The following is a 25538-nucleotide window of genomic DNA, read 5'->3' on the forward strand; positions in this document are numbered from 1 at the left end:
CTGATCACTGGCATTCTCCTTGAAGGGATCTCTTTTTGTGTCTGGCTGGGAGCAGTGCTGCTCTGTGTTGAGCCCACCTGGCCATGAGTCAGTTCAGCCTGCCTCCAGAGTAGTAGATGACTGTGAAAGATTTTTTTTTTTTTCTTGTGGATGCAGGCACAGCTTTGCTGCTATTGGTTAGTGGTGTGTGTTTGTGGGGCAGCTATCTTCCAGTGACTGCCAGACTAGAAACATCTGGAGTGCAAACTGGCTGGTTCTTCATTTTGTGGCTGTGGACTGCTTCATGCAGCTTTGTGCTGTGAACGATAGGAAACCAGGCTTAGCCAAGAGCGAGCTGCTTAGCAGACGCTTGCTGTCATACAAATTAACCACAGCTTTTGCATCTTGGAGTGCTGCCAGAGCACAGAACCAGCTATTGCATTAAATGTCTACCACCAGTCATGATCTAAACTGAAAGTGAGAAGATTAATCCCTCTTCTAGCATTACCTTAGCAGTTAGCGCTTTTTGTAGTGTTAAACGTGTTTTTCATCTTTAAACCCAAACCATGAAATACAGCTCTGGATTTCAGATAAATGGGTGTGCAGGAAGAAGGAAAAAGTCTTAATTTAGTGAGGAGAAAACATCATCCATGTGCAGGAGGTATCTTGCTTTAAAGTGGAAAGAGAGGCTAATTTTTATTAGTGCTACCCATCTGGTGCATAGCAATGAATACCTTCAGAACTTCAGAATATTTAAAATTATCTTAGACCTATATTATATATAATATATTATACACAAGAGTAGATACAATTGGTTTGACCTATTAATGGGTTAAGAGCAATAGCATTGGATAAGTAGCATCTTTGACTTTACACAGCCCCAACCAGGATTTGAAATTCTTAATTGTACTGATGTACTTAGACTAATGAAAATGAAACACAGTAATTTTTCCTTGCCTGAAAATATTTCCTTCTGAAATTTTCCTGAGTTGCAGAATTCTTACTTAAGAAGTAACTCACTTGAACGTGAAGTAAACAACTGAAATTTACTAAATTCATACTTTGGTAAGTCAGGATAGAAAGTGAGGATATAAAGTTGCTTTGAGTTGCTGGTGTTCATTATGTGTGGGATATTTGACACCAGAAAGTCTGTTTTGAATTTGGCTGGTAACCTTGGCTGTTCACAGCCCTTGCTGCTGACTTCTGTTTGTTCTGTTCTCTGTAATCTTTCCTCTTAGCCAAGATCAGTATCATCAAAGATTTAATTTTTTGGAGTTACTTTATGATGGCTAGAAATACTAAATCACAAAACTGTTGATGTTTCTTTTAGAGTTTAGCTTTCCTGATTGAGCAGTGAAGTAAGAAATTTGATCATGATTCTCCAGTAGACAATGAAAAATCTGAAAAAAAAAAATTGGTTTAATTAATTTCAGGATTTCACAGGGAAGGAGATATCAATGTCTTGCTGGTAGTTTTTTGCAGTTCTGCTATTGGTAGTACTGTCCCTGTACTAGGAATGACACATGTTAGGATTCTTCCTAATCTTTACAGGGCTGCTACAAGGGTTTCCTCTCACTCTTGCAGGATTTACTCTTTGGTGTACAGAGTTACAAAGAGCCCTTTTTTTTGTTCTTTTTTTTTTTGTTTTGTTTTCAGCAGCAGCTACAGCAGTGATTTTCTTTTTCTCTTCTGCGAGGGGAATGTGACGTGCAAAGGTCGAGTAGTAATGTGTACTTGCCTAGAAATAACGTGCTGAGTTTGTAACTGCTGGAGAAAACAATTTGGCACGGAGCTATTTCCGAGCACCTCCCCAGCACCGAGAACAATCAGGCGCCAGCTGAAGGCAGCGGCTGCCAAAAGCGCATTTGGATGAGGTGGGTGTTCCTGGGTGGCACAGTCATGTGTTAACAAGTGTGACTGCATCACTAAAACAAATGTGTTTTTGAGTCCCCAAGCTCTCTGTAGGGGTGTGCCATCCTCAGGAGGAAAGGACACCAGTAAAGCATCTGGCAGGGAGGAAAGGCAAAGAAATGAGTGCAGCACAACGAGGTGTATCTGACTGCTTGTTGTTTGTAAAAACCATCCACCTGAGCTGCATGTTGTGTTCACTGCTGCTTCAGGAACAATTCTCTGTGAAAGCTGAAGTGGGAGTGGGTCAGGTGCTCGAAATCCAGTTCTCTGGGTGTTGGAATAAATGTAACTGATGGATGGGCAGCAAACAGCAATGGGAGGGCAGCTGCAGCAGTGACAGGGACTCAGGAAGCTCTGTGCAAACTCTGGAGGACATGTAAACCCTTTCCCTGAAATACATACTCAGAGTCTTCTGGCAGAGGTGGGAAACCAGACACACTTTTTTCTCTTTGCTGAGACTGAACTCTCACAGGGCACAGAACTACTTGCAAAAAAAAAAAAAAAAAATCTTAGCTCCAGAGCTTAAAATTGTGCTCCTTGAACCTGGTGTGAAGGTCCAGTGGAAGCCTGTGTGCTTCACAGGGAGGGAAAGCAGCATCTTGCAGACATCTTAATGTCTATCCATTTTGAAAGGGGAATTCTTGTATTTTTTCTGGATGCATCACATGCATGGGTGAATGCTAAGGATGAAATGATACTGTGTGGTGCTGTGTGGGGAAGTGTTTGGCACAGTGGGTTCTGTGAGGGAACGAGTGATGAGTCGCAGTCAGACACCAAAAAATGATGGTCCACAAGCTGCAAGTGCTTTTAATGGAATAACTTCCCACTTGTTTGATCAGATTTCTTGTAGTTGCCTCTCCCACCGCTGTGCTGAATGGCGAGCAGATACAGCTCAGTGAAAACAGTACAGAAGAAACCACCCTGCATCTTGAGAAATGTTTAGCAGCTTAATTAGTTTCAGAGTATAATACTGTTAACAGTGCATAAATGACAGATATTTTCTGTTTATCTACATATGGTTCCTTCTTTCAGCTTCACCCATTATTATTTAAATGAGTATTTTAAGTATCTTTTCTCCTGAAAAGCAGCCCCTATTTTTCCTTCCAATTTGATTTCACAAGATATTGTCAAACATCTTCCTAGTAAGAGGATAAACAATATAGTCTGTACTCCAGCAGCCATAAAGGGAGCGGCAGGGGGAGAGGAATGGATTCCCCCAAGACACCCAGGGTTATGACTCAGGAAATGTGGGAACAGAGGTCTTCAAGAATGAAAAATTTTGTGGGGTTTTCTGTGCTGCCTCCTGCTAATTTGCTAATCCTTTTGGAAAGCTAAAATTCATGGCTCTTTCTGGAGACAGCAGAGCACAGCTGATGCTGAGAGCAATTTTTTCTCTCAGCATAATGCAGCCAGTGCTGAGGTCATGGGGGCTGCAGAGGCTGTGCTCTGACTGCAATGGTAATAAAGCATGCTGGCTTGCGCTGAGCGTGAGCCAATTCCCCTCCATCGCATCCCAGTATCTTCAAAATTTAGCTGTGCCACTGCTGTGCTAGGGCTCCATGGCATGACAAGTGAGCTTTCCATTAGATCCCTGGCTGTGTTAAAATCAACAGCAAATGCACTGTTTCTGCTAATTCTGAATAGCATTTCATTTGGACCTCGATGGGGAAGCAGAATACAGTAAGCTGTAAGTGACAGAAACAAATTAGTTCAGTATCTCAAGTTTCAAACTTCGTCATCTTGCAGGAAACCCTTTTGACAGCTGTTGTGTCAGCTGGTAGCCAGCAGGGAAAACACAAAAATTATTACAAACTCCAGAGTTTGTATACAGAGGAATGAGAGGGGGAGAGACAAATGACAGTGACTTTTTTCTAATACAAACCACTCAAAGTCTCTTGGAAGAGCAATTGCAAGGCCCAGTGACACCTTTCCCCACCTAAAGGTGAGCATGGTGCTGTCATTTCTCAGTTCCTTTGTGGTGTCCCTAGGCTGGTGGCCCAGGTGCCAAACTGGAGAACCTCTGCAGGAGGTTGCTGCTGCTGACAGTGTGGTTTGTAATCCCTGTAGGGAGTTTCAAGTCTCTGTTCCTGTGAGGCAGCACTGAATGTCTGACAAAGAATTTGAATCTGGGCTCTTAGTGACGCAGCCTGAATCTGTTTGTCCTGAAAAGTGCAAAACCTGGGCTTTGGTGTGGCTCTTAACAGCTTCATGGCTTGGCATCTAGAGCATGTTGGTCAGGATTGGCCAAGCTGCCATCTTTCAGGCCTTGGAAGGGATTTGTTCATACAGGTCTTATTTGACTAAGTAACTTAGGGTGGGCTGGAGTTTCTGTAATGCCTTGTTAACTTTGCTGGGAATGGGGATATGGATGGATGCTCTGGAGGAAGGAGGGGTTTAGAGGTGAGCTTCTCAGTGAGCATCCCACAGGATTCCCTGTCCAGGTGTGCAGTGCATACTGAGGTCACTCCCTCTTCCCCTGCTGCAGAAGGTGCTGCACAGCCTTTTCCAGAGACCCACGCTGCCAGCACTGTGGTGCTTTCTCACTTGCTTGGGAAGGCAGCACAGCCCTGGTGCTTGGAGCAGTTGAGAAGAGGCTCAGGGGCATCAGGCTTCTGAGGATGGAGGGCTGAACAAACTGAGCTAGAGCTGTCAGCCCCCATCCTTCAAACCGTACTGAGCCACCCTCTGTCAGCAGTGCTCAGCCCTGGCATGAGCTGTGGCTGGGTTGGTGCTGCAGGTCACAGGCTCTGTGCCTGGCCTGGTGTGAGGACATGGAGAAAGGAGTGTCTCCTTGTCTCCTGCTTCTCTCCCCTCTAATATCTGCACAAGGAGAACCAGCTGCTCTTTATGAACCTTCCCTTTCCCTCACAGGTGGTGTCTCAGAGCACCAGGCACTCCGTGTACCCAGCTCACTGGAGGAGCCCCAGATGTTTGGCTGTTTCCCTCGGTGTTATGCTCACATCTTCTGTGGGTGTGCAGTGGCAGGGGGCTCCCAACACTGGCTTGCTATGAAACTGGTAAGCCATGAGAGCCCCTTGCCTGCTGCTGGGGTGCTGAGAGCCCCTTGCCTGCTGCTGGGTTGTGGAGCAAGGCAGAGCTGCAGCTCACTGACTTAGCATGATGGTAGATATATTTAAAGCTACTACCCTTGGCTGAGAATGGCTTGGCTCTATGCTGCAGGCCTGTGCCAGACTGTTAAAATCATGTGGTCATTATATGGTATATTTTCTATCTTATATCAGTAGGGTTTAAAATGTGTGTGTTGTTTTACTTAACATTTCATTGATGACTGAGGGTTACTTTTAAAAAAGTTTTGTTTCTTCATCTACTTCAAGTGCATATTTCCTTCATATTTAAGGTAATACCTTATGCTTCAAGCTAGGCAGCTGTGCAAATCCCAACTGGATCAGAGCTACCTCTTTTTCTAGAGCAAAGCCAATCCCAGATGATCCATCTCTTTAAAACTTGGGCAATTAATGCTCCCAATATTACCTATACAAAAAAGTCATTATAATGCAAATACAGAGTCCTGGTGCTTTGCCTTAAATACAACAAATGCCATCTCAGTTATATAAATTTATACAGGTTAAAAAACAATGAATGTGTTCTCTTATATGAACAAAAGCTCTTAAAGGTATTGCCCGCACCGTACAAGCTTCTGGAAGGCTTTCTTGAAATCTTCATTAAAGATTGTGTAGATTAAAGGGTTAATAAGGGAGTTTATATATCCCAGCCATGCCAGGAAATTAGACATGTCCTCTGAGATGTGACACGTTTCACAGGTATTAACAACTACTTCTTTTACAAAAAATGGGAGCCAGCAGATCACAAATGCCCCCAGGATCAAACCCAGCGTCGTCGCTGCCTTTCGCTCTCTCGTGCTGGAGATTCTCTGTTTTTTCCAGGACTTCTCGTGCTTGGATTCAGACCTGGGACTTCGTAGGGTGATGTTGATTTTATCAGAGCTCATCAGGGGATCTGAGGTCTTCTCTGTTGTGCTGGGCATTGAAGCTGATTTGGTGCTTCTTTCACCCGCGTCCAAAAGGACTTGTCCGTTCACGCCCTCCTCCCTCACGATCCGGCTGACGCTTCTCCTGTGAAATGTCTTTGCTGCTTTGTAGATCTTGTAGTACAGGATCAGGATCAAGGCCAGCGGGATGTAGAAGGCGCCAAACGTGGAGTAAATGGTGAAAACGATGTGGTCGTGTTTGATGATGCATTCGTCCTCCCTGCTGGTTGTCTGGTGCCTCCAAAACAAAGGTGGCATGGAGATAAAAATGGATATGATCCATACAACTGCTATCATGATGCCAGCGTGCTTAGGTGTCCTTTTCCGGGCGTATTCCACGGCATCCGTGATCGCTCGGTACCGGTCCAAAGCAATGGCGGAGAGGTGCAGGATGGAACAAGTGCAGCACGTGATGTCCACGCTCAGCCAAATGTCACACACCACCTGGCCCATGATCCAGGTCTCCTTCACGATGTAGACAATGCTGAAGGGCATCACCAGCACTGCCACAAGGAAGTCAGTCACTGCAAGAGAGCAGATGAGATAGTTGGCGGGGTGGTGGAGCTTTCTTGTCACAATTATTGCAGTCATCACCAGAGAATTGATGGCCGTTGTCATTAGAGCCAGCACAGAGAGGGTAATGGAAATGAGAATCTTGGATGTCGCCCATTTGAAAGGTTCTTCTGATGTACTGTTTTGTTCAGTTGAGTTTATTAAATCCATGTTCCCTTTTAAAGACGGTCTTTACCCGTAGCAGTTACCTGTTGGAAAAGTAAGAACATTAATGTGATGCACCCTTGATTTTTGTCATGTTAAAAGAGTGTGGGCCCTAAGCTTACAAGAAGTTCAGACTTATCATTAGAAATTATTCTGGCTCCAAACTCCAACCTGGTTCCTTGAGTGGCTAAAAATACTTACTTCCCTTCCAGCTAGAAGCACTTATTCTGAATGCTTTGTAGAGGAGTCCTGAAACTGGTTTAATGTGAACAACCTCATCCTAAAGTAAGCACTAATACTTCTTTTAGGCTCATGCTCTCTGCTCCACTAAGCAATGTAATGACTGTTGAAAACATTAATGCAGCAGGCATAATGCTTATTTTCCCCATATGAACTCATTTTCCCCATCAATAAGTGACTCATTCCTCATGTATTAGCTAACCATGGGATTTCTTAACTGGGACATAGCTTTGAAAAGAAAATAGAAATGTGAAACATTGCCATACGCCCTGGGGTGACACCATACGAACAGGAGAAGAAAAACATGGTGTGATCAAAGTGTTGCATTACGTCTTCCTCTTACGCATCTCTAAAATGAAATATCTTAATAGGTTTTAAAGCTTCAAATGATTCACTTATTGGCTAAGTGAAATATTAGATGTACATTAGAGTCCTGAGAACATCTTTACTTTTCTTCAAGTTTTGCTGTTCTGTGGTTTCTGCCAAAGAAAACTGAAGAAAACTTGGGTGCTACCTGTTCTGTTAATGACTCTTTTTATGCAAATAGCCTAACTCCTCCTATGAGTGAGTTTTCCTCCTATGAGTGAGTTTTCCTCCTTTGCAGGAAGGAAAATGGAGGAAAATACTGATGAAATAAGTTCTTGGTTGTGTTCTGGGGATGTGTTCTTATCAAGAAGAGTTTCTGAGTACCCTGCAGAGTGCAGCTGACTTGGAGTTTCCAGCTTTTACTGTGAGTGACAAGCTCTGCTCTAAGGATCAGGTTTCCTTCTCTAGTGAGTGTTGACCTGCAATTTCTTGTCTAAGATCTACTTGATGAACACCCAAGTGGGATTATCTTTCACAGGTTTTTGAGTGTATTGAGTGAGTTGCACTTGTGTTACCTTGGATGCCACAAGTAGGGAAATATGTGAGATTAGTGAATATTTTTTCTTTCAGAAATTTGGTTTTGTTAACATAACTAAAGCTTTTTGATATTATGCTGGAGTGGCTGAAAAAGAATCTTGTTTCCTGTTTATAACCTTGGACCCAACTCATTCACTTGGCTTGATATTTTAACCCAGGCAGTGCTTAATATGCTACTGACTGCTCAGGAATATTTTTAGCACTGATTGACCAACATTTAATTGAATGGAAGCACAAGAAAAGGAAATATATTTTATATGGTCATATTTGCACATGCTTAGCAGGTACTTGTCCTGTACAGGAGTTGATCACAACATGTGTGTGCTTTCTGTGTTCCTTTCTCTGAACTTGAAATATATTTTACACATGTAAAAACAGATCTTTCATCATGTCAGTGTCACCTTAAATCCTCCTGAATCCACACTAATTTCTGTTTTGCAGATATTTTTGTCTATAGCTAGCTGCCTTCTGGGGAAAGAACAGACACATATGCTATTATCTGGGGAATGCTCAATCTCTGCTAAATAAATCTTCCTTTTCAAGCTTGTGCAAATACATACAGAAAAAAAGTTTATTGGGAAAAAAACAAAGATATCTGTTGATATTCAGCAATTGATCATACTATGGTTAATTACTCATTACGGTTAATCACCTTATAAATTTCTAACTCTTTGGATATTAGTCCTTAATTGCAAGCAAGGAAAAGCAATTTAGAGCTAATGAAAGCTGATTAATAATTTTTGAAACATTCTTCAGTTTGAGACTGAGGAGTAAGGAAGACACTATGGGTAGATTTGTAAGAGTGGCGTGTAGGAATAAGTGGTTTCCTTAGTGCTGCTGTGATTTGGAGGCTCTTTATGAGAAGCACAGTGGCAGAAATGTGCATATTTCTGGGCAATGATTGTGCCTCTCTGTGTGGAGGCAGAGCCACGAGGGCTGAGCTGCTTGGGGCTGCCAGTCACAAAATTTGGTGGCTTTCCTGGTGGAGTGAGGTGGGGACCCATTTCTAACTGGTGCGGCTTTACTGGGTGGTCATTAACTAAAAAGATTGTTTTATAAATATGTGGAGTTGAAGCATTGGCAGTATTTAAGGACTGCTGCTTCTTTCTCTTTTGATAATGGCCAGAAGTGACCTAATTCTGGATTTTTTCTTAAGTGGAACTCAGTTCAGTCAGTTGCTATGGTTGGCTCCTGCCCTGAGCAAGCAACCAACGCACTTTCAGGAGTATGAAGGATGATCCTGCAGACAGTGACTGCGTTAGAATGCAGGAGAGCTGGCCTCTGCCCCTCTGCTTTAGCCTTTCCTTGTCAATTTTTGAGCAAGTTCATTACAGTGCTTCTACTAATTCACTGTAAAACAAGAGGAATTCCCTGGAACCTTGGTTTGTTTATTTTTATTGCTTTCTCTTAGTAGCATGATTTATCTCTTGTGGAATGGGTTCGACAGTGACTATTTCAAGCATGCAGTTATTTTCAGAAGAGTTGCTGCAGTCCAGATATTTGTAAAGCTACTTATGTGGAGTTGGCAGCTCAGTGCCCTCTTGTAGAGCTTATCAGTGATATTTCTCCATCAGCCATCTCTGATATCACTCTATCAGCTTATCACTGATAACTCAAATTCCATGGCATTCTTGCTGCAGATAGAAATGTTGTTTTTTTATTACCTTTTCAACACTCAGCTGTTGTTCCAAAACTCTGGAAAGACATGAAATTTTGATTGCATTACATTGTCCTGAATTGAAGACCGGTGAAAATGGTGTCTTGTACTTTAATCATTATTTATTTATTATTATTTATGATTGTTGAACAAGAGCTCTGTAAACAAAGGAAGCTGCTGTTCACCCAAGATAGCATGCCAGTTGTCTTGGACACAGGAATATTATTATTTTGGAGGAATTAGCCACTTCTACAAATCTTTTTTCCTTCCCTTCCAGATCTGGCATATTAAGGTGACCTGAATGTAAATAGTTCCTTGTCTGTAAACACACACATTTATCATCTTACTGATCATGTTTAGAAGGCATGGATGAAAATGTTTGTGCAGCCTTATCACAAAAGTAAGCATTGAGTTTGTCTGGTGGCCACTCAAGAAAAATGGATGTTGCAGGTGTTTCAGCTTTTCTTGAGCATGTGTGTGTTATTAAGCCCATAATCCACCATTTGTGACTAAGATTTACAAAATAACAATGGAATTGATCTTGTTCAACAGCCTTAGTCTGCCATTCCAGGTTTGGAAAACAGTACTGCTCTGCCTTTGAAAACATGACAAATAAGTAAAAATGCCTAATGCTAGAGAAACCTGACTGGGAATAGCTTTGGGAAAGGCATCCTCAGTCTGCTGTTTGGGGTTCTGAATGTTGATTGAAGTGCTAGAAATGTGCAGCTCTTGATTTTTGGGCCTGTTTTTTTCTTTTTTTCTCTTTTTTTAATATTGCTTTAAGCATTGGTGGGGAGAAAACTTGCTGATTAGGGTTTAAGTACTGCTTTCAAATACAGGTTTTCTGAGGGTACTGGGAGGGGTGGGAGAAGGTGTTTACTTTTGTTCTGTGTGGGTTCATGAGCAAAATGTGTCTTAATTAAAAAACAGTAAGAGTAATCAGGCAGCAAAATAAGCCAGGGATTGAATTTAGGGTATTTAAACTGTTACAGGCAGCAACAGCAGCCTTTGTGCTGTAAGTAAACACAAAGTTGTGCCAGGGCAGAGAAAGCTCCTGCATTTCCACCTTCCACCAGGCTTCAGCTGGCTTTCAAATGGAACACTTCACTTGCCAGCAGGTTGGCCACTCTGACCTGCAAGCCAGTTGGATCTAAAATTGTTTGAGGCTTTATAAACTTGTACAAATCCTTCCTAACCTGACTCTGTGTCTTTAGATACTGACCAAGGATGTACTAATGACAATTAGCTTCATCCACCATATTAAGTAGAGAGAAATATGGCTGCTTTGGATTAAAAAAAAAAAAAAAATTCCCCTTTAAGAAAGAAGAGCTTGTACTTGGATCTGACAGGGGACGTGTACTTTGAGCTTGAACTCCCATGTCCCAACAGAGGAGCAAGGGTAGAGGGACATTTTCACTTGATTCTTGGTGTCCTTAGATCCTTTCCTACCAATAACTCTTCCTTAGGCTCCTACAGCCACAGTGCATCCCCGGGCCAAGGTTTGTAAGGAATTTCTTTGCCAGCTGAAGGCTGCTGCAGCAAGCCTGCCCCTCCTGGAATGCAAAGTAGATGTCTGTCAGCAGATTGAAGTGCCAAGCAGAAGTTACAAGGTTGCCAACTCTCCTTACCCAGCCTGCATTTCCTCATGCTTAAAACCTTATTTTTTTCTTTTTTTTCTCCCATATCTGCCATTTAACTCAGAAGTAGAGTTATTTCCAGTTCTTAATCTGTCAGCAAATATTTGTATATGCATGCTTAAGTAATGCTCAAGATTCCCTGTTTGGGTGATGCTATCCAGTCCATGGGACTGAGCACAGTTTGGACCTGAAATGTATTGGCAGCTGGAGGAACAACTTAAAAGCTGTTTAGTTTTTGCTGTATGAGTCTCCACAAACTGGAGTTATTTATGATTTCCACTTGTAAAAGGTCACAACAGACCTAGAAACACAGACAACAAATAACTGCAAAATTACAGGTAAATCAATTGAACTAATACCAACTGAAGATAATGTGGAATTCTGTCTCCCAAGCACGCCTCAGGAGAAGCAGGGGCAAATAAATATGCTTTGCAGCATGCTCTGAATACCAATATATCACAGGAAGGAAACAAATCTGAGTCCTGGAGAACAGGTATCATCTCCATGTCTGAGCACAGGTGCTCTGATTTCTTACAGAATGGCAAAGGAAAGTCCTTTTGTGTGCCTTGAACCTGGTTTTGGTGCTTTTCTTAGCAGTGTAACAGTCTTCAGTCCTTCTGTGGCAAAATGATGTGCTGCAGTATGTTTTGTGTCAGGCACAGCAAAGATTATGCTTGCTTTAGATTTTCTGGATGTCTCTTTAAATTTATTCTGCCAGCAGAAATAACCCCAAATGGCTAAAAGACAGTCTGATAGACTTAGCCCTGAAAATTACCACCTCACATGTCTACTTTGTCATGTTATTGCAACAGAGAGAGGCAGTGCTTCCACTGAAGCAGCTGAAATGCAAAGTCTGAAGCCTTCCTCGAGCTGCCAGGGAAAGAGAATTTGCCCTCTGCCACGGGGTGCTGACAGGAGAGATGCAAGCACCAACTCCAGCAGGACAGGAATGCAGGCAGTGCTCTCTGGTAAAAGGGAAGCACTGGAATAGCTCTGTCCGCATCTCCTTGGTGTGATTAACTCACCTTCACATTTCCCACTGTGATTCCCTTGCCAGGTTCTCTGCTTGTGAGCCTAGGACTGCAGTGTAGTCCCAGACTGCCTGTCAGCCTGCCTGGAGTGGAGGATCCCTCCCCTGCTTGTTGGCATCTTATCTGTAGCAACCCCTGCATCTGCTTGTGTGGAGGAATGTGATGTTCAGAGGGTAATTATGCATTCCTTGCTGCTGCTAACGTTGAAGTTAGGGGTTGGCTTTCTGGCTCCTTTTGGAAAATTAGTCACTTGCCTGTGTTTGCTCTTTATTTCATGTCCCTCTGCCATCTGTTTTAATCTAGCTGAGGGGTGTGGGGAGGAGGGAAGGAGGAGCAGCAAGAACACAGGATGATGGACTTGCTTATATAACACATGGCTCCCAAATCCAGCTTCAGTTACTTGGGTGGTCACAGAGTGAACCTGTTATGATTTGATCATTTTTGGCTGGAGAAAGAGAAGATTTCGTTCTTCTATTCATAGTTCTCCAGAAGAGATGACAGTGACTTGTTTCTTTGTTAGGTGAAGGGATTTGGTTTCCTCCCCTATTTGAGGCTGATCTGAACCCCTAGTCCAGATCTCTGAGGATGAAGGCCTGGCTGGTTGTCCATTGTGTTGAATATGTTGTGGTTGAGCCCCAGAGGATCAGATCCTGGACAGTAGAGCCCATAGGAGCTGCTTCCTGCCATCTTTTCTGCTGCTGATGTTCAAAGCTCTTTAAATAAATAAATAACTATATGTGAGAAATAGTGTTTGAGCACCCCATCCTCCAGTGTGAGCTCCACACTGAACAGACTAGCACATCCATGATGATAAATACAAAATCCCATGTACTCCTGTGGCCACCACCCTGTCCTTAGAGGGGGTTGAGATCTGAACTTGATGCCTCCATAACATAAGGGGCCACTCAGTTCCCATCCCTACTCTTTGGTATTCATCCTTTGTTTAGTTTGGATCTAACCTGCCTGAAATGCCCCATTCAACCAAAAAATTTCTGTATTAAGAAAAAGTTTAAAATTTTTACTTTAGTCCTAGTGAAGAAAAAACAATGTTCCTGTTGTTTTTACTTGAATTTTTTTTTTTTTGCTTTTTTTTGATTGGTAGTGAATCAAAGAAGTGACTAATCACCCATTTTTTAATCTGATTTGTACAACTAGTTTTTTACTAGGCAGGAGTGGCTTGTTTTCATTATCAACTAAATTTGTACAGGGGGCTGAAAATGCAGAATGGCTTTGCTTGTGTTCCAAAAAAACTGCCTTTTCAGGTAAGGGCTTGAACCCTGTAGGAATCACAAGGCTGTGCTGGAGCAGGGAGGTTGAGAGGCAGTTTTAGTTTGCTTGAACAGTCATAAAATGCAGCCTTGTTTCTCCCACTTCCCACTCATCCTTATGCTTTGAGGCCATGTGTTCTTTGACAGCCCTCTGAAAACACTTGTGTGTGCAGCTGCAAGTCCCAAACCTCCTTCGCTGACAGACCTTCCTCTGAAACTATTTTACAAGGAGGTTCAGTAACAAAATAAACAATATTTTCAAATATGTGCCTGGAAAAGATCTCTATTTCAATCGATAACGAAACATAATTTTCAGACTATACCCTGGTCCAACAGCTGGGGAATTATTTTTCTGCTATGTGATCACCAGGACAGCTTTGAGGGAGAATTGGTCTCAGAAGAGTTTGCTGGAAAAGGAGTGAAGGCAACCACATCCCTGTGCTCCTCATCTGCAGCAGGATTGTGTGTGACACAAGAACAGCACAAGTCTGTGGCTGATCACTTACAGTTAGGAGAGATGGCAAAATTCACTTAATCTTTAATCTCATCTCTGACTAGTTTTTAGAGACTGATGCTGCTTTAGATAGTATTTGTCTCACTGCATATTTCCAATGTCTTTGTACTTCTCACTGTGTCATTTGTCTTTGTTCTAGTCCTTATCTGATCGTCTTGGAGACTGAAGGTCATTTCCCCTTGATCTTGTTATCCATATGGCATGGCATAATCCTATCAGATGCAAACTCTGCATTGGGTTTGCCCTAAACAGCACTTCTCTAACATTTCCTTTACCAGGACTAACGGAGACAATTCAGGCTATTTCCCCTAAATGATGTGCATGTAGCCCTGGCCAAGAAGTACTTCAAGCAAAACAAACAAAACAGTCCTTAAAGCTGATGATTTTGGAATAGGGAAGAATATTAAGAGCATCAATCTTTTATAGGAAGTAGAATTCAAGATTTTTATTTTTGTCCTGTCTCCATGGGAAAGACAGGGAGGAAAGCTGCCAGAAAAGCAGGAAGAATTTGTGGGAAGCTTTCTCAAACTGATGCGTCCATGGCACAAGATTTTGTTGGGGAGGAATGTTTGTTTTTTTTCTTTCAGACAATGCTTTTCTGCTAGAGGATGCCAGGCTTCCTTACCTTGATGACTTGTACACTTAGATTGGTGGCTGTCTTTCTAAAATTCAGATTCCGTGCCTTCAAACTTAGATTTATAATAACCAGGATGTGATTTTTGCTATACTCTGCATGGGGTGCCACAGTGCTGGTGATGCAATACAGAGAACTATTCTTGTCCCTGCTTTCTCCTGCATGGAGCCAGAGCATTAATGTGGGCAGGTAACTGATCAGACTTGCCATGAGCACCACAGGATAACCACAAAGTCCTCATTTATTTCTTTCATGTGCTTTTCCTGTTGTGTGGAGTTTTCGTTGTTGGTTTTTTTTTTTTTTTCTGCTTGTTTGGTTGGTTTTAATTATATTTTTTTTAGGGATTTAAATCCTAGCATTGATGCAACTGAATATTTTAGCCAGAAGAATTATGTTCACACAGTGAATTGGCATAAATGCTAATGGCAGAAACCCCATTAGTTCCAGGGCTGTTTAAACCATCTGTGTCTTGAGATCTGGGATGCAGCTATGCTGGCAAACCTTCTCTAGTGCAGATTGGGCTTTAGCTTTCCTCCTTTTCACATTTCCAACTACTCTGCAGCTCTTGAGCATGCCTTTCTCTTTACTTCAGTTTCTTACTGCGCTGCAATGTGCTTTTCTTTAAAAGCAGCAGCATTTAGGCAGAGTAAGTCCCAGGACTTGTTTAGACAGAATAAGTCCCAGCCTGCATGAAATCAAGAGTGTGATGAGGAGAGTTGGGGGAGATAGGGGAGAGTACATCACATGCAGGAGTTGTGAGGAGCACTTGAGGAAGAGGAATGGCTGGGAAGGAGGGCTGCTGGAGTAACCAGCCCCTGCTCAGTGTTGGATGTGTCTGTATCCCACACTGCTGCTGAACTGCATTGACACGATACAGATACAGCAACTTCCTTGCAGAGCTAAGATGCATCAAGCAGCACTTCCACACGGTGCTGTGGAGGTCAGTGTTTGGGATTTCTGAGATTTCTGGCAGCTTTCCTTGGCTCAGTGTGTGTCTGCAGCAGTGGGGATGAGAGGAAGGCAAACTGGAGCAGCTGCCACCAGCCCAGACTGGCAGCTGGTCTGGAAATGCCTTATGTGTGGTGAGGTCTGGGAACCCAGCAAAATCTCCCAAGAGCCTGTTTTGGCAGAGAATGACTGTCTCTGTGGTCAGCTGCCATCAAATCTTGCTGAAAAATTCCTGGAAACATTCAGCCTTGGGTGTATTTTTAGGGTACAACACTGTGCAGCGGGACAGTCTCAAACTGTCCAAACACAGAACAAGGATTTATCCTCCTTAGGAAGCTCCCTGGATGTGCCAGGTCTCTTGTTGTAGATGTTGTGAATACTAAATCAGCTCTTAAGCTCTCTGATGCTTTGTGAACTCATTTTCATTTCTGATAGGAAAATAACAGACTGTCACACACAACTTTTTTCCTTTGCATAATTCAGATGTAGTTGTGACACTTGACACACAGCACAGATGACTGTGAATGACTCCTTAAAATTTAAACAGATGATTCAGAATTAATTATGAAAACTAACCTTATAGTTGTCCCAGGAATTCAGTACAGATGATGATTGTCTAAGAAGATAACCCAGCTCCAGTTGACCCCCAAAATTTCTCATTGATAAAGCAGCTAAAGAATCTTAAATTACAGACTAAGGAAGTATTTAAAAGTTTTTTTGTTTTCCTGTTGTTGATACTTTTTTTCCTTTCAGAATCTATCAATAATGGCTTTCTAAGATATTTTAAAACATAACATTGTGACTATGAAGGCCTTCAACATTGTACAGAAGTTTAGGTACAACTTTGTCCCAGGGATTCTTGGAGGCAGCACCTTAGCTCTTCGTTTCCTGAGTAAGAAAAACCCATGCAGTTTCAAAAGAAGGTGGTGCAAATCTAACTTTTAGAGTTAGATTGTAATTATAACATGAAGAGGAAATAATTCTAGCAGCTGATTTCTCCTTAAGTTGTATGCTGAGAAAATGAAATTTGTGTTTTTATATGGTAAGAATGTTTCTTTGAAAACCTGGTGCACTCTTGCAATGTATTTCAATATATTTCACAACAACTGTTAAAAAAACCCTGTTTGACTGTACTTTCACATGATAACATGAAATATTAGTTTGGTTGTGAAAAGAAGCATTAAACAGACTGGGTCTAATTGCCTAAATCCACAGAAAGCACATCAGTGCTCTGAACTGCTGCAGGAGAGCTCAGCAAACCTCCAGCTGATTCTCAGCAATTGCAGGCTTTCTGTGGCCCCTGTCGTTTGAGAGAGAGCAAGATTGTAAGATGTGCTTTCACATAATAACATGGTAAAAAGCAAGAGTAAAGGACAGAGGCAAATGGTTCAAGTGCTGATCTTCAGGGACTGGAAGAGGCCTGGAAAAATCAAAGGTGAGCCCTTGCTTCAGCATGATCTGGCTTGTTTGTTATGTATGGGAACAACGTCATGCTTAGCACTGCTGGAAATGCTGAATTCCTTTCCCTGGGTTGCTACAGTCCAACTGTCACATTGGGAAGCTGGAGGATTTCCCTATGGACTAGCATGAAAAAGTATTTTTCTACTAAGAGATAGGAAAAGACCAAATTATAGCTTCAAAGCTGTCTGCTCAAAAATGCTTTTCCAATTTTAACCTTTGAAGCGACTGGAATTTATGAAAAAAGGCTTTTAGCATTTTAACATCAATATACTGTAGATAAGCAGTGAGACCTGCAGTGCAGGTTCTGACATTGTTTGCCCTTGTGTAGGTACACTTGTGTATATTGCATCATATTTTCCCCCATCATTTGTGTTTTCTATTTTAAGAAGTCATCACTGAAAAGTACATTTCCTTAGTGTTCAAAATGCTTCTTTGCTCTTTGAAGCTGAAGGATTTTATAATGTTAACTCTTCTGGAAAGGAGCAAATGCCCACTTCTGTAAAATACCTTGGGGTTTTTTTCCTCATTCCAAGTTTTCCCATTTTCAGCCACTAAATGATGACATTACATTCTGTGGTTCTTTTTCCTCTTTGTTTCTTTATTCACAATGTTTTGGTTGTGACTAGTTCATATATGCCAATTAATGCCCCTCCTAGTCCCAAGGGTTAGAGGCTTTCTTAGAAAGACACAAGGGGTTATATATGCATAAATCAGGGGGATTCTCTCTCTGATCAGTTGACCTGAGTATCTAAGGCTTCAAGTAAGACTGAAGAGAGATAGCTGGATCACCTGTTGGAGCAGGAAAAATGGCTGTGGTTACCAGCACCTGAAGAAATTACATTTATTTTTACATGGAAGCTCCATCTCTTTGTACTTGCTTAGCTCTGGGATTTGAGGTTGGAAAGTTCCAACACCATTAGCTGCAGTTCCTGGCTCTGCTCTTACTTGACCTCTACTGCAAGATTATTATATTTTCTGATAATTCAAATGGATTGTTTTAGACCCAGGCAAGCAGTCACAGTATTTTCTACCTGCAAAGAGTTTGAGTTTCTTTGTTCTCTCTGTTTCTGATAAATGCCTCCTAATGAAAAAAAGTAATCATTAGGCACTAATTTACACTATGCAGCAAACTTTATCTAAAATCTTAGAATTGGTTGTGTGGGAAATAACATTATATTATGCACTTACACTTTTTCTTTGATTACTGCTGTATGACCTGGTTTGACCATAATATTGACTGTCATTATTTTCTCTTCACTAGATAATAGGCAGCACTGCATGAAAGAATAGTTGATGAATTAATGGTTATGTCTTGGCAGTTTTCTAAGTCCAAATACGAATTTTAATTTGGAAAAAAACCCTATAACAAACAAAATAGGAGCTTTCAGAAAATTTGTGATTTGAGGTAGCGTTGTTCAAGGTAAAAATGCAGTGCACGGAAGTCCTTGTTTCCCTATTATTTTCAGTTAGTCGTGGAAAAAATGCTGCAGACCTTTAAATACCATGAAGGTTTATCTTACCTCGGTTGGAGATAAGGTATTTTGTGAAAAGTAGGTGCAGAACAGCACTGAAGAAAGAAGCAAAACTGCCCTCCCCAAGCCTAAGAAAAAACCAACGAAATAGAAAATAACAAAAACAACAACAACAAACCAACCCCCAAAAATAAAATTTGACTGTCTTATAATCATCAAATATGGCAGAGGATCATTAGATTAACCTTTTGTTATGATGAAAAGCATTGCTGTAAGATGTTTTTCAGCTGTATTTAATGGGATCAGTAGGTTTATGCTCCTTATTACATTGAAACGGATAAAGATTTTAATTTAGATAAATGGGTACCTGACATGGTGTGTTGTTGTGGGTTTTTTATATAACTGCTGCTTTTATGTTTGCTTCTGACTTCTGTGATGATTAACAGATAATTACTTTTCCTGAAGTGAGCAGTGCTGAATTTGGGCGGCAAGAAGGAATTATGTTTTTTGTGTGGATGTTGCAGCAGGAACAGTGTAGTGGTGTCCATGTGGGTAATCCTGAATGAAAGCAGCTGCATCTGCCCAACTCAGAGAACTTGGCTGCCCTTTTTGGTTTGGCTCTGCCTGATTTAGAGAGCTGTGTCAAAATGTGCCTCTTCAGGCCTGTGAAACAGATGAATCAGTTTAAATGCTAGAGGTTGTTACTCAATTGGGAGAAGTTGATACTGGTGACAAAACTGTTTTGGTAAGGTCCCTGTTGGATGCCAGAGCAGGACAATACAAATCAAGCAACTGTGCTGGCCCCTTCCTGCCTCTCTGAACTGATTTCTCTCTTCTGTACCAGGGTACCTCTTTGCCACCTTGGCATCCACCCTGCATGCCCGGGATCCCATGTGCCCTGCAGTGTCCAGCAGCTGGTGCCAAGCAGGGTGGTGGGATCCCTGCTGTTGCTTTGTGACTGCTAGGAAATCATGCTTCAGGATGCACTAGGAGAGCTTGGTGAGTGAATGGCTTCAGTGTGTAAAATGGACAATCCAGCACTTGTGCTTCGTAAATACATTGAACACTGTTAGCTCTGCAGGTAGTCCTGCGATGGAAAGATTGAATTAAGGCGTAAAATGCATTTAGGCTAGAAAGTATCCAGCTCAAAAAATCTGTTACAGCTTCTGGTTGTTCTTCCTTCAGTCTGAGTGCAGGATACTTTAATCCCATCTATTTAATTTCATCCAAGGTTGCTCGGATGCTGTGGTGTGGAGTGCCAGTGATGACCCCCACAAAGTTATGCTGCAGAACCACTCAAAAATAACAAAGCTCAGTATCTACAGGTGACAGCATGGTCAAACAGTTGCACATTGCTCAAGGTAACCTTTTCAAAGACAAGTGGTGATGAAAGTTTGGGTTTCTGAAAGAGTGAATGGCTGAAGCCTCCGGGAGCTGCTATCAGCAGCGCTGTGTTTGGGGGCACAGCAGGTCCTCCTTTCTTCTTTTCTCATCCCCTCCTGTTTGCATAATGAAATGCAGTGAAAAGAGGGTTTGCTTATCAGATGCTTTGAACACAAGGCAATTATTAATCAGTCCTTTTACCCCAGTAATTCCTTTACACCTGGAAAAAATAAATGCATTCCAGCCTGGGCTCCTTGCCCCATGCCACTGCTGGTGTCATACACGTTTTTCTATGTCTGGCTGAACAATTGCCAGATCAAGGCTTAGGGTCTGTAAGCCTTAATAGGTTTTAAGATAACTGTTTGATTGTTACTTAATAATGTATTTTTTCAGCCTAATATGATTAAAAATCTTTTACTGCCATGATAGTTGTTACAGAATACCCAGAAGGAGGATATTGAGCTGTCTTTGAATTACAAGTTGGTGTCATTGCGGCTCTTCTTTTGCTCACATGTAAGAGTAGGTGCTTTTGTAGGGAAGAGGTGCTTTTGACCTTTTTTCAACTGCTGGGAGTGTGCTTTCAGTGAGAAGTATGCCTGAGAAGGAAGCTGGGCTGCGTCAGTGACAGCATTGTGCTAACAGAAGTCTGCAGAAGAATTGCTGAGACATCCGTTTAGGAAATGGGTGGCAGGGGGCTCTTCATTTGCTTGACTCTGTGGCATAACAAAGTTATTTTCCAGTCTGGAACTGAAGGAAGTATTTGGATTTTTGACTGCCACTGTATGAGAGATTCATCAGAACAATAATAATAACAGCAGCAGTTACTTCAGGCTTCTTCATCTCCATGTGTTGGCTGCATTGCAGGTTGCTAATAAAAGTGGTGTTATAGATTGCAGTGGCTTATATTTGGAATAGGTCTTTTTATAATCTCAGTTCACCATGGATGATGTTTACTGCATTTGCACTTGTAAAAGCAGTTATGTAACATCAGCAAAAGGTGTGTCAGAGGAAAGGCAATTGACTTGGAAAAGTTTTCATAAGCTGTATTATTAAGTATTTATCTGTGTGGTCTCAGAGCAGGTAAGTAAAGTAACTGCCTTTAAGAATGTCACAAATCTGCTTGGGACTGCTGGGAGAGCACTACTTGGACCGTTTATCTATCAAAACAAGAGACTGATGAGCACAGGAACTTTCTTCCGACAAGAGTAAAAATGTCAGTCTGGGCAGTTCTTGCTGTTTCAAGCCTTTGTTTTTAATTTAAAATTCTACTACCATTTGATCAGAACATTAAAGTCTTGCTCAAATTCTGTGTCCTGTTCAATCAGGAGATTTTTTTATTCCTATATGCATGCCACAGATTCTAGAGAATCTAACAATTCATTTGCTAGGGAGTGAAGAGTCCGCATGCCTCCTTCTGGACGTGGTTTTGTGTGGTTAGAAATTATATTATATTGGCTATAAAGAAGCTTTTAGTGCTAATGCTGTAGTCACATATAGGAGAGTTTTTGAAAAGACAACAACCATACAGCCTACATTTATTGACTTTAGCCAAAAGACACAGATTCAGCTGCTTGCTTTTCCTGAAGCTCTGTTTATGACCAGAGAAAAGCTCGTAAAGATTCTCCTAGTCTCCTCTCTCTCCATGACAAAAAACCTCATGCATCAATTTCTTGAGAAACTGTTTTAACATCTAGGTGACTTCCTTTGTACCTTTAAAGAACATTTCATCTTGCATTGATATTTAAATTAAAGGCATCTCAACCTATAGGAAATGCTATAGCTAAGTATCTAAAATTGAAGTGATTTAAAGGAATTAAATGTGGTAAAATAATGTTTTCCTAGTCTGTTATATTGAAAACAGTATGTCAGGGACTGTATTTGTTTAATTGTATTTTTAATATTTAGGCTTAATGGTGCACCCGTTCCTCTAGGCTCTACTGCAATTTTCCTACTTGTACATAAGGAGTTCATGAATTAAACTTTCTCTATGAAGGAGATGTAACCCTTCCTTCGGCACATAGAATTATGACAATAATAATGACTGGCAATAGAAAATTCACATACATATAAATTTAATTACCCATTTTTTGTCTCTGGACATCTGGATTGCCAACAACACATGGCACTAAAATTGGTTTTTGGGTTTCTTGATTTTATTAATCATTTAGGTGTCTGATAATGTTAGCAGTAGAGTGTCTATGAGTAGGGAGAGAAGTTGAATATTTCCTGGCCCCCCTTTTCCTTCCTCATCTACTAGAAACACAGACGCTAGCGAAGTTAAAGACAAGATTTTTACCTTTTTCCTTCAGCTGCAAAGAAATGTAAAAAATGGGCAACTTAGTGCCCCAGGAGGGGGTGAATAAGTACTTTCCTTTTGCTCTAGTGGCAAAAATGTCTTGAAGTAAAGCTGAGCTCAGTCCCCTGTTTCATAGAGCTTTTAGAATATTTTTCCGTGCAATTTGACGAAATGCTCCCATTTGGCTGCCTTTCCCATTCCATACCCCTTGGCAGCAGCGAGTTGGTCACATTTTCCCTGCCAATCTCTGCACAGTCTGCAAGCAGTCTGAGCCATGAGCACTGTCCATTAGTTCTGCAGCAGAGAGCCCAGCAGCAAATCCTTCCTGATGCATCTCCTGGGGAGCAGATTTGCTTCTCGGGTCCACTGCTTCTGATCCGTCAGGTGCAAATCCCGCCTAAGCACACTGAAAGGTTACAGAGGACTCTGTGAGCTCTTGCTTGAACTTCTCAGAGTGATTTATTAAGCCTGGAGAGCCATTTGGAAGTGTAATGGGTGTCTAGGATGCTGAAAAGCTGTCTGAGACCAGGAGCCTACCATTAAGGATGACATACTGGTTCAGCAGCATTTGCATTTATAAGGGTTTTTACCTTGGAGCAATTATGGTTTCACCCAGGTGCGGTGGTGTAGGAGGGTTTCTGAAGGTGCAAGCTGGAGTTCCAGGGTGCAAGCACTTTGTGCCATCCTTGGGAGCCTTGATGTGCGCACAGGGTGAGCTGGAATCAAATGCTAATTGATCCACCACAATACCCCTGCCAATAGGTGCCTCCTTCCAGGAGAAGCCATCCAAGTGCCTCAAACATCTAAAGCAGGGATTCAGGCAAAGCAAATCAACATGTTCACCATGCCTTGCATAAGGATGCAGTAATTTTCTTAGTTGCTAGTGAGAGAGAGCTGAGTATAAATAACTTAAAAATAATTTAGCTGGTCAACAGCTGTAAACTTCTCTCCAAGGAAAGACAAAATTCTTTGACTAAGTACTTTTTGGTGTGCTTGAGCATAACAAGACAGAAGGAGGCTCTTGGGTTTTCTTCTAGCCAAGGCAGAACTGCAGGTGGAAGATCTCTTACATAAAATGGTGTAGTTCAAGGATGTATCCATGAAAGACAATTTTTGTAGAATTTCTTTCTGAGTCTTATATTCTCTAGTAAGCAAATATTTTTTTCCCAAGAAAACAAGTGTTGCTGAAAATAACTCTGGCATAATAATAACAATGGTGCTTCAAAGGACAACGGTCTCCTCCTTTTCAAATTAACTTGGTACTTCACTTGAAAGTCAATCCCTTTTGCATTTCACATGGGTGAAGTTAAACTGTGGCGCATATTTGATTCCACAGCTACTGGCAAGAGCTATTGTTTGGAAGCAGTGGTGCCAGAAAAGACACTTTTCTGCCAATGATGGCAGATGACCCAGCTCCAGATGAGGCATCATCAGTGTTGTTCTGTCTAGGGTAGATTACCCTTGCCACAAGGGGATCTGGCATTATCCTTAGTGTACTTGGCACCTCAAGGAGCAAAGCAAGCAGCAAAGCTCAGGAAGGAAAGCTGGAGTAATCTGTGTAGCTGGTAAGCTTTTCTCAGGCACATTGTACATTGCCTGCTTCCTCTCTTAGGCTGAGCTTTTCCTCCATGCCTTACACTGAGTGATCTTGTGTTTCTTAGCAGAAGCTACATGAAGGATTAAAAGTAATAGCATATTTTTTTCTGTTGGAGAAAGGTATCCCTAGGCTTAAGCTCCTGGTAGTGGAGAAAGATCTAAAGCTGATTTTTATTGACACCTTGCTTGAGTGTATGGACAAAATAAAACCTGTCTGTCTTTGCACTGATGACACACTGACTGGGGACTGGGAAAGTGAGATAGCTCCCAAAATGACCTCTCTGTTCCCTCTAGGAAACTGCCTTTTATAAGCTGGAGAGGAATGATCCTAGCAGCCACCCCTATTATACATCCCAAAGGGACAAGGTTCGGGGAGCACCCTGTCTCCTTGTCAGTGCTGGTCAACAAGATGAAATGCAGTCACTCAGGAGGTGTGTGGGAGTGACAGCTGCCTCATGCACCTCTAGCGTGGCTGGAGGTGGTGTTTGTCTTCCCATTGCTCTTTCATCTGTGAACTGCAGCTTGAAAATCCCATGAGGGAGCTCAGAGAAGCTTTTCTCCCAGGAGGGCCTCCCATGCTGTGTTCAGAATTTAAAAAGTACCATGCTGGAGCATTAGAGAGCAAGCTGGAAGTAAATTATGACAAATCAATTAGCTACAAGTGCTATTTAGAGAGTGTTTTGGATTGAAATAGGCACCTAAGAGCGTGAAGTATTCTGTCAAATCATTGAACATGAGGGTGAAAAATGGAGGAAGTCCATTTTAGTACACATGTTCAGCCACATTAATTAGAGCAAACTGATAATTTTCTTCTGCTGGGAAATGTTGAGTCTGCTCTCAAAAGAAAATCAGCTCTTTAGAGGGAAAACTCTCCAGCAGGTTATTGTGTGCAGGCTCCACTTATGACCGTGTGAGATTTCCCTACCCATGCGTCACGCTCCGCATTGGGAACATTGGGGGAAAATAACATTTTAAACCATAAATGGCGGGATTTAAATGACTAAATGCAGCTATCTAATCCTTAATTGTCACCCTACACAGGGAAGCAGTCATCTCCAGGGCAGAGTTGTTCTCAGCCTGAAGTAGCTGTCTCAGTTGAGTCAGGTGAATTATGCCTGGGAATTCTTATTTCTCCCCACTGATTGTAAAGGGAGCCTGGGAAGAGTGACTCACATACAGAAGTGTGCAGTGTGGCCCTCTAGAGCTAAGGGAGATGATCTAAACTTAAGATTGCCAAACAGAGCATTTGTCCCTGTCCATTGTGGTTTTACAGTGGCCAGAGAACACATGGCATGGAAATTGCAGAGCTGCAGTCGTTCATCAGTGTAGATAACCAACAGAGCAGGGCACGCAAGGAGCATTTTTTAGGATGTTTATAGTAATATCAACACTGAGATGACCTCTGCTGGGGAATTTATCCCATTGGGATTCACCAGCTGTCTTTGCACCCTTGTAAAAGAAAACTCAGAGGAAAAGCAAGAGAACTTAGAATTTAATCTCATTTCAGCCTGTTTGTATTACTCTTAGAAGATAGGTGCTTTCCTGTAATACTTCTGTTATTAAAATTCTCCTTTTCCCTTTCTCTTCTACATGGAAAATTGTATATGGTGCCACTTGGATTTTGTCTTATTGGCAATAATCAGTTTCTCATAAATGAGAATATGGGAATATGAGATGTGAGGTAATGGCAAAATTTATGGACCTGAAGAACTTTCAGTGAGTCTTCAACAATGTATTAGGTCTAAATTCACACATTTTAAAAATGTACCATGGACATAGGGTTGTGTTGAGGGCCTGTGTCTAGAACAGCAAAAGTTGGCTATTTCCCTGTATTAAACTATAAAAGCACTTCTAACTTCAAGGACATGGAACTGCAAGCTGC

General features: G+C 41.8%; 1 protein-coding gene across 3 annotated transcripts in view; it reads right to left on the reverse strand.

Moving 5' to 3' along the window:
- Positions 1-2671: 2671 nt before the first annotated feature.
- HTR1F (5-hydroxytryptamine receptor 1F) overlaps positions 2672-25538 on the reverse strand; it is a 104521-nt gene continuing 81654 nt past the window's right edge. For all 3 annotated transcript variants that reach the window (XM_074532503.1, XM_005491008.4, XM_074532510.1), the window contains one exon: positions 2672-6660. In XM_074532503.1, the coding sequence (XP_074388604.1) occupies positions 5519-6622 (1104 nt within the window). In that variant the 5' untranslated portion in view covers positions 6623-6660 and the 3' untranslated portion in view covers positions 2672-5518. The remainder of the gene's footprint in view (positions 6661-25538) is intronic.

The sequence above is a fragment of the Zonotrichia albicollis genome, chromosome 2, assembly GCF_047830755.1.
Source record: "Zonotrichia albicollis isolate bZonAlb1 chromosome 2, bZonAlb1.hap1, whole genome shotgun sequence".
NCBI classification, from domain to species: domain Eukaryota; kingdom Metazoa; phylum Chordata; class Aves; order Passeriformes; family Passerellidae; genus Zonotrichia; species Zonotrichia albicollis.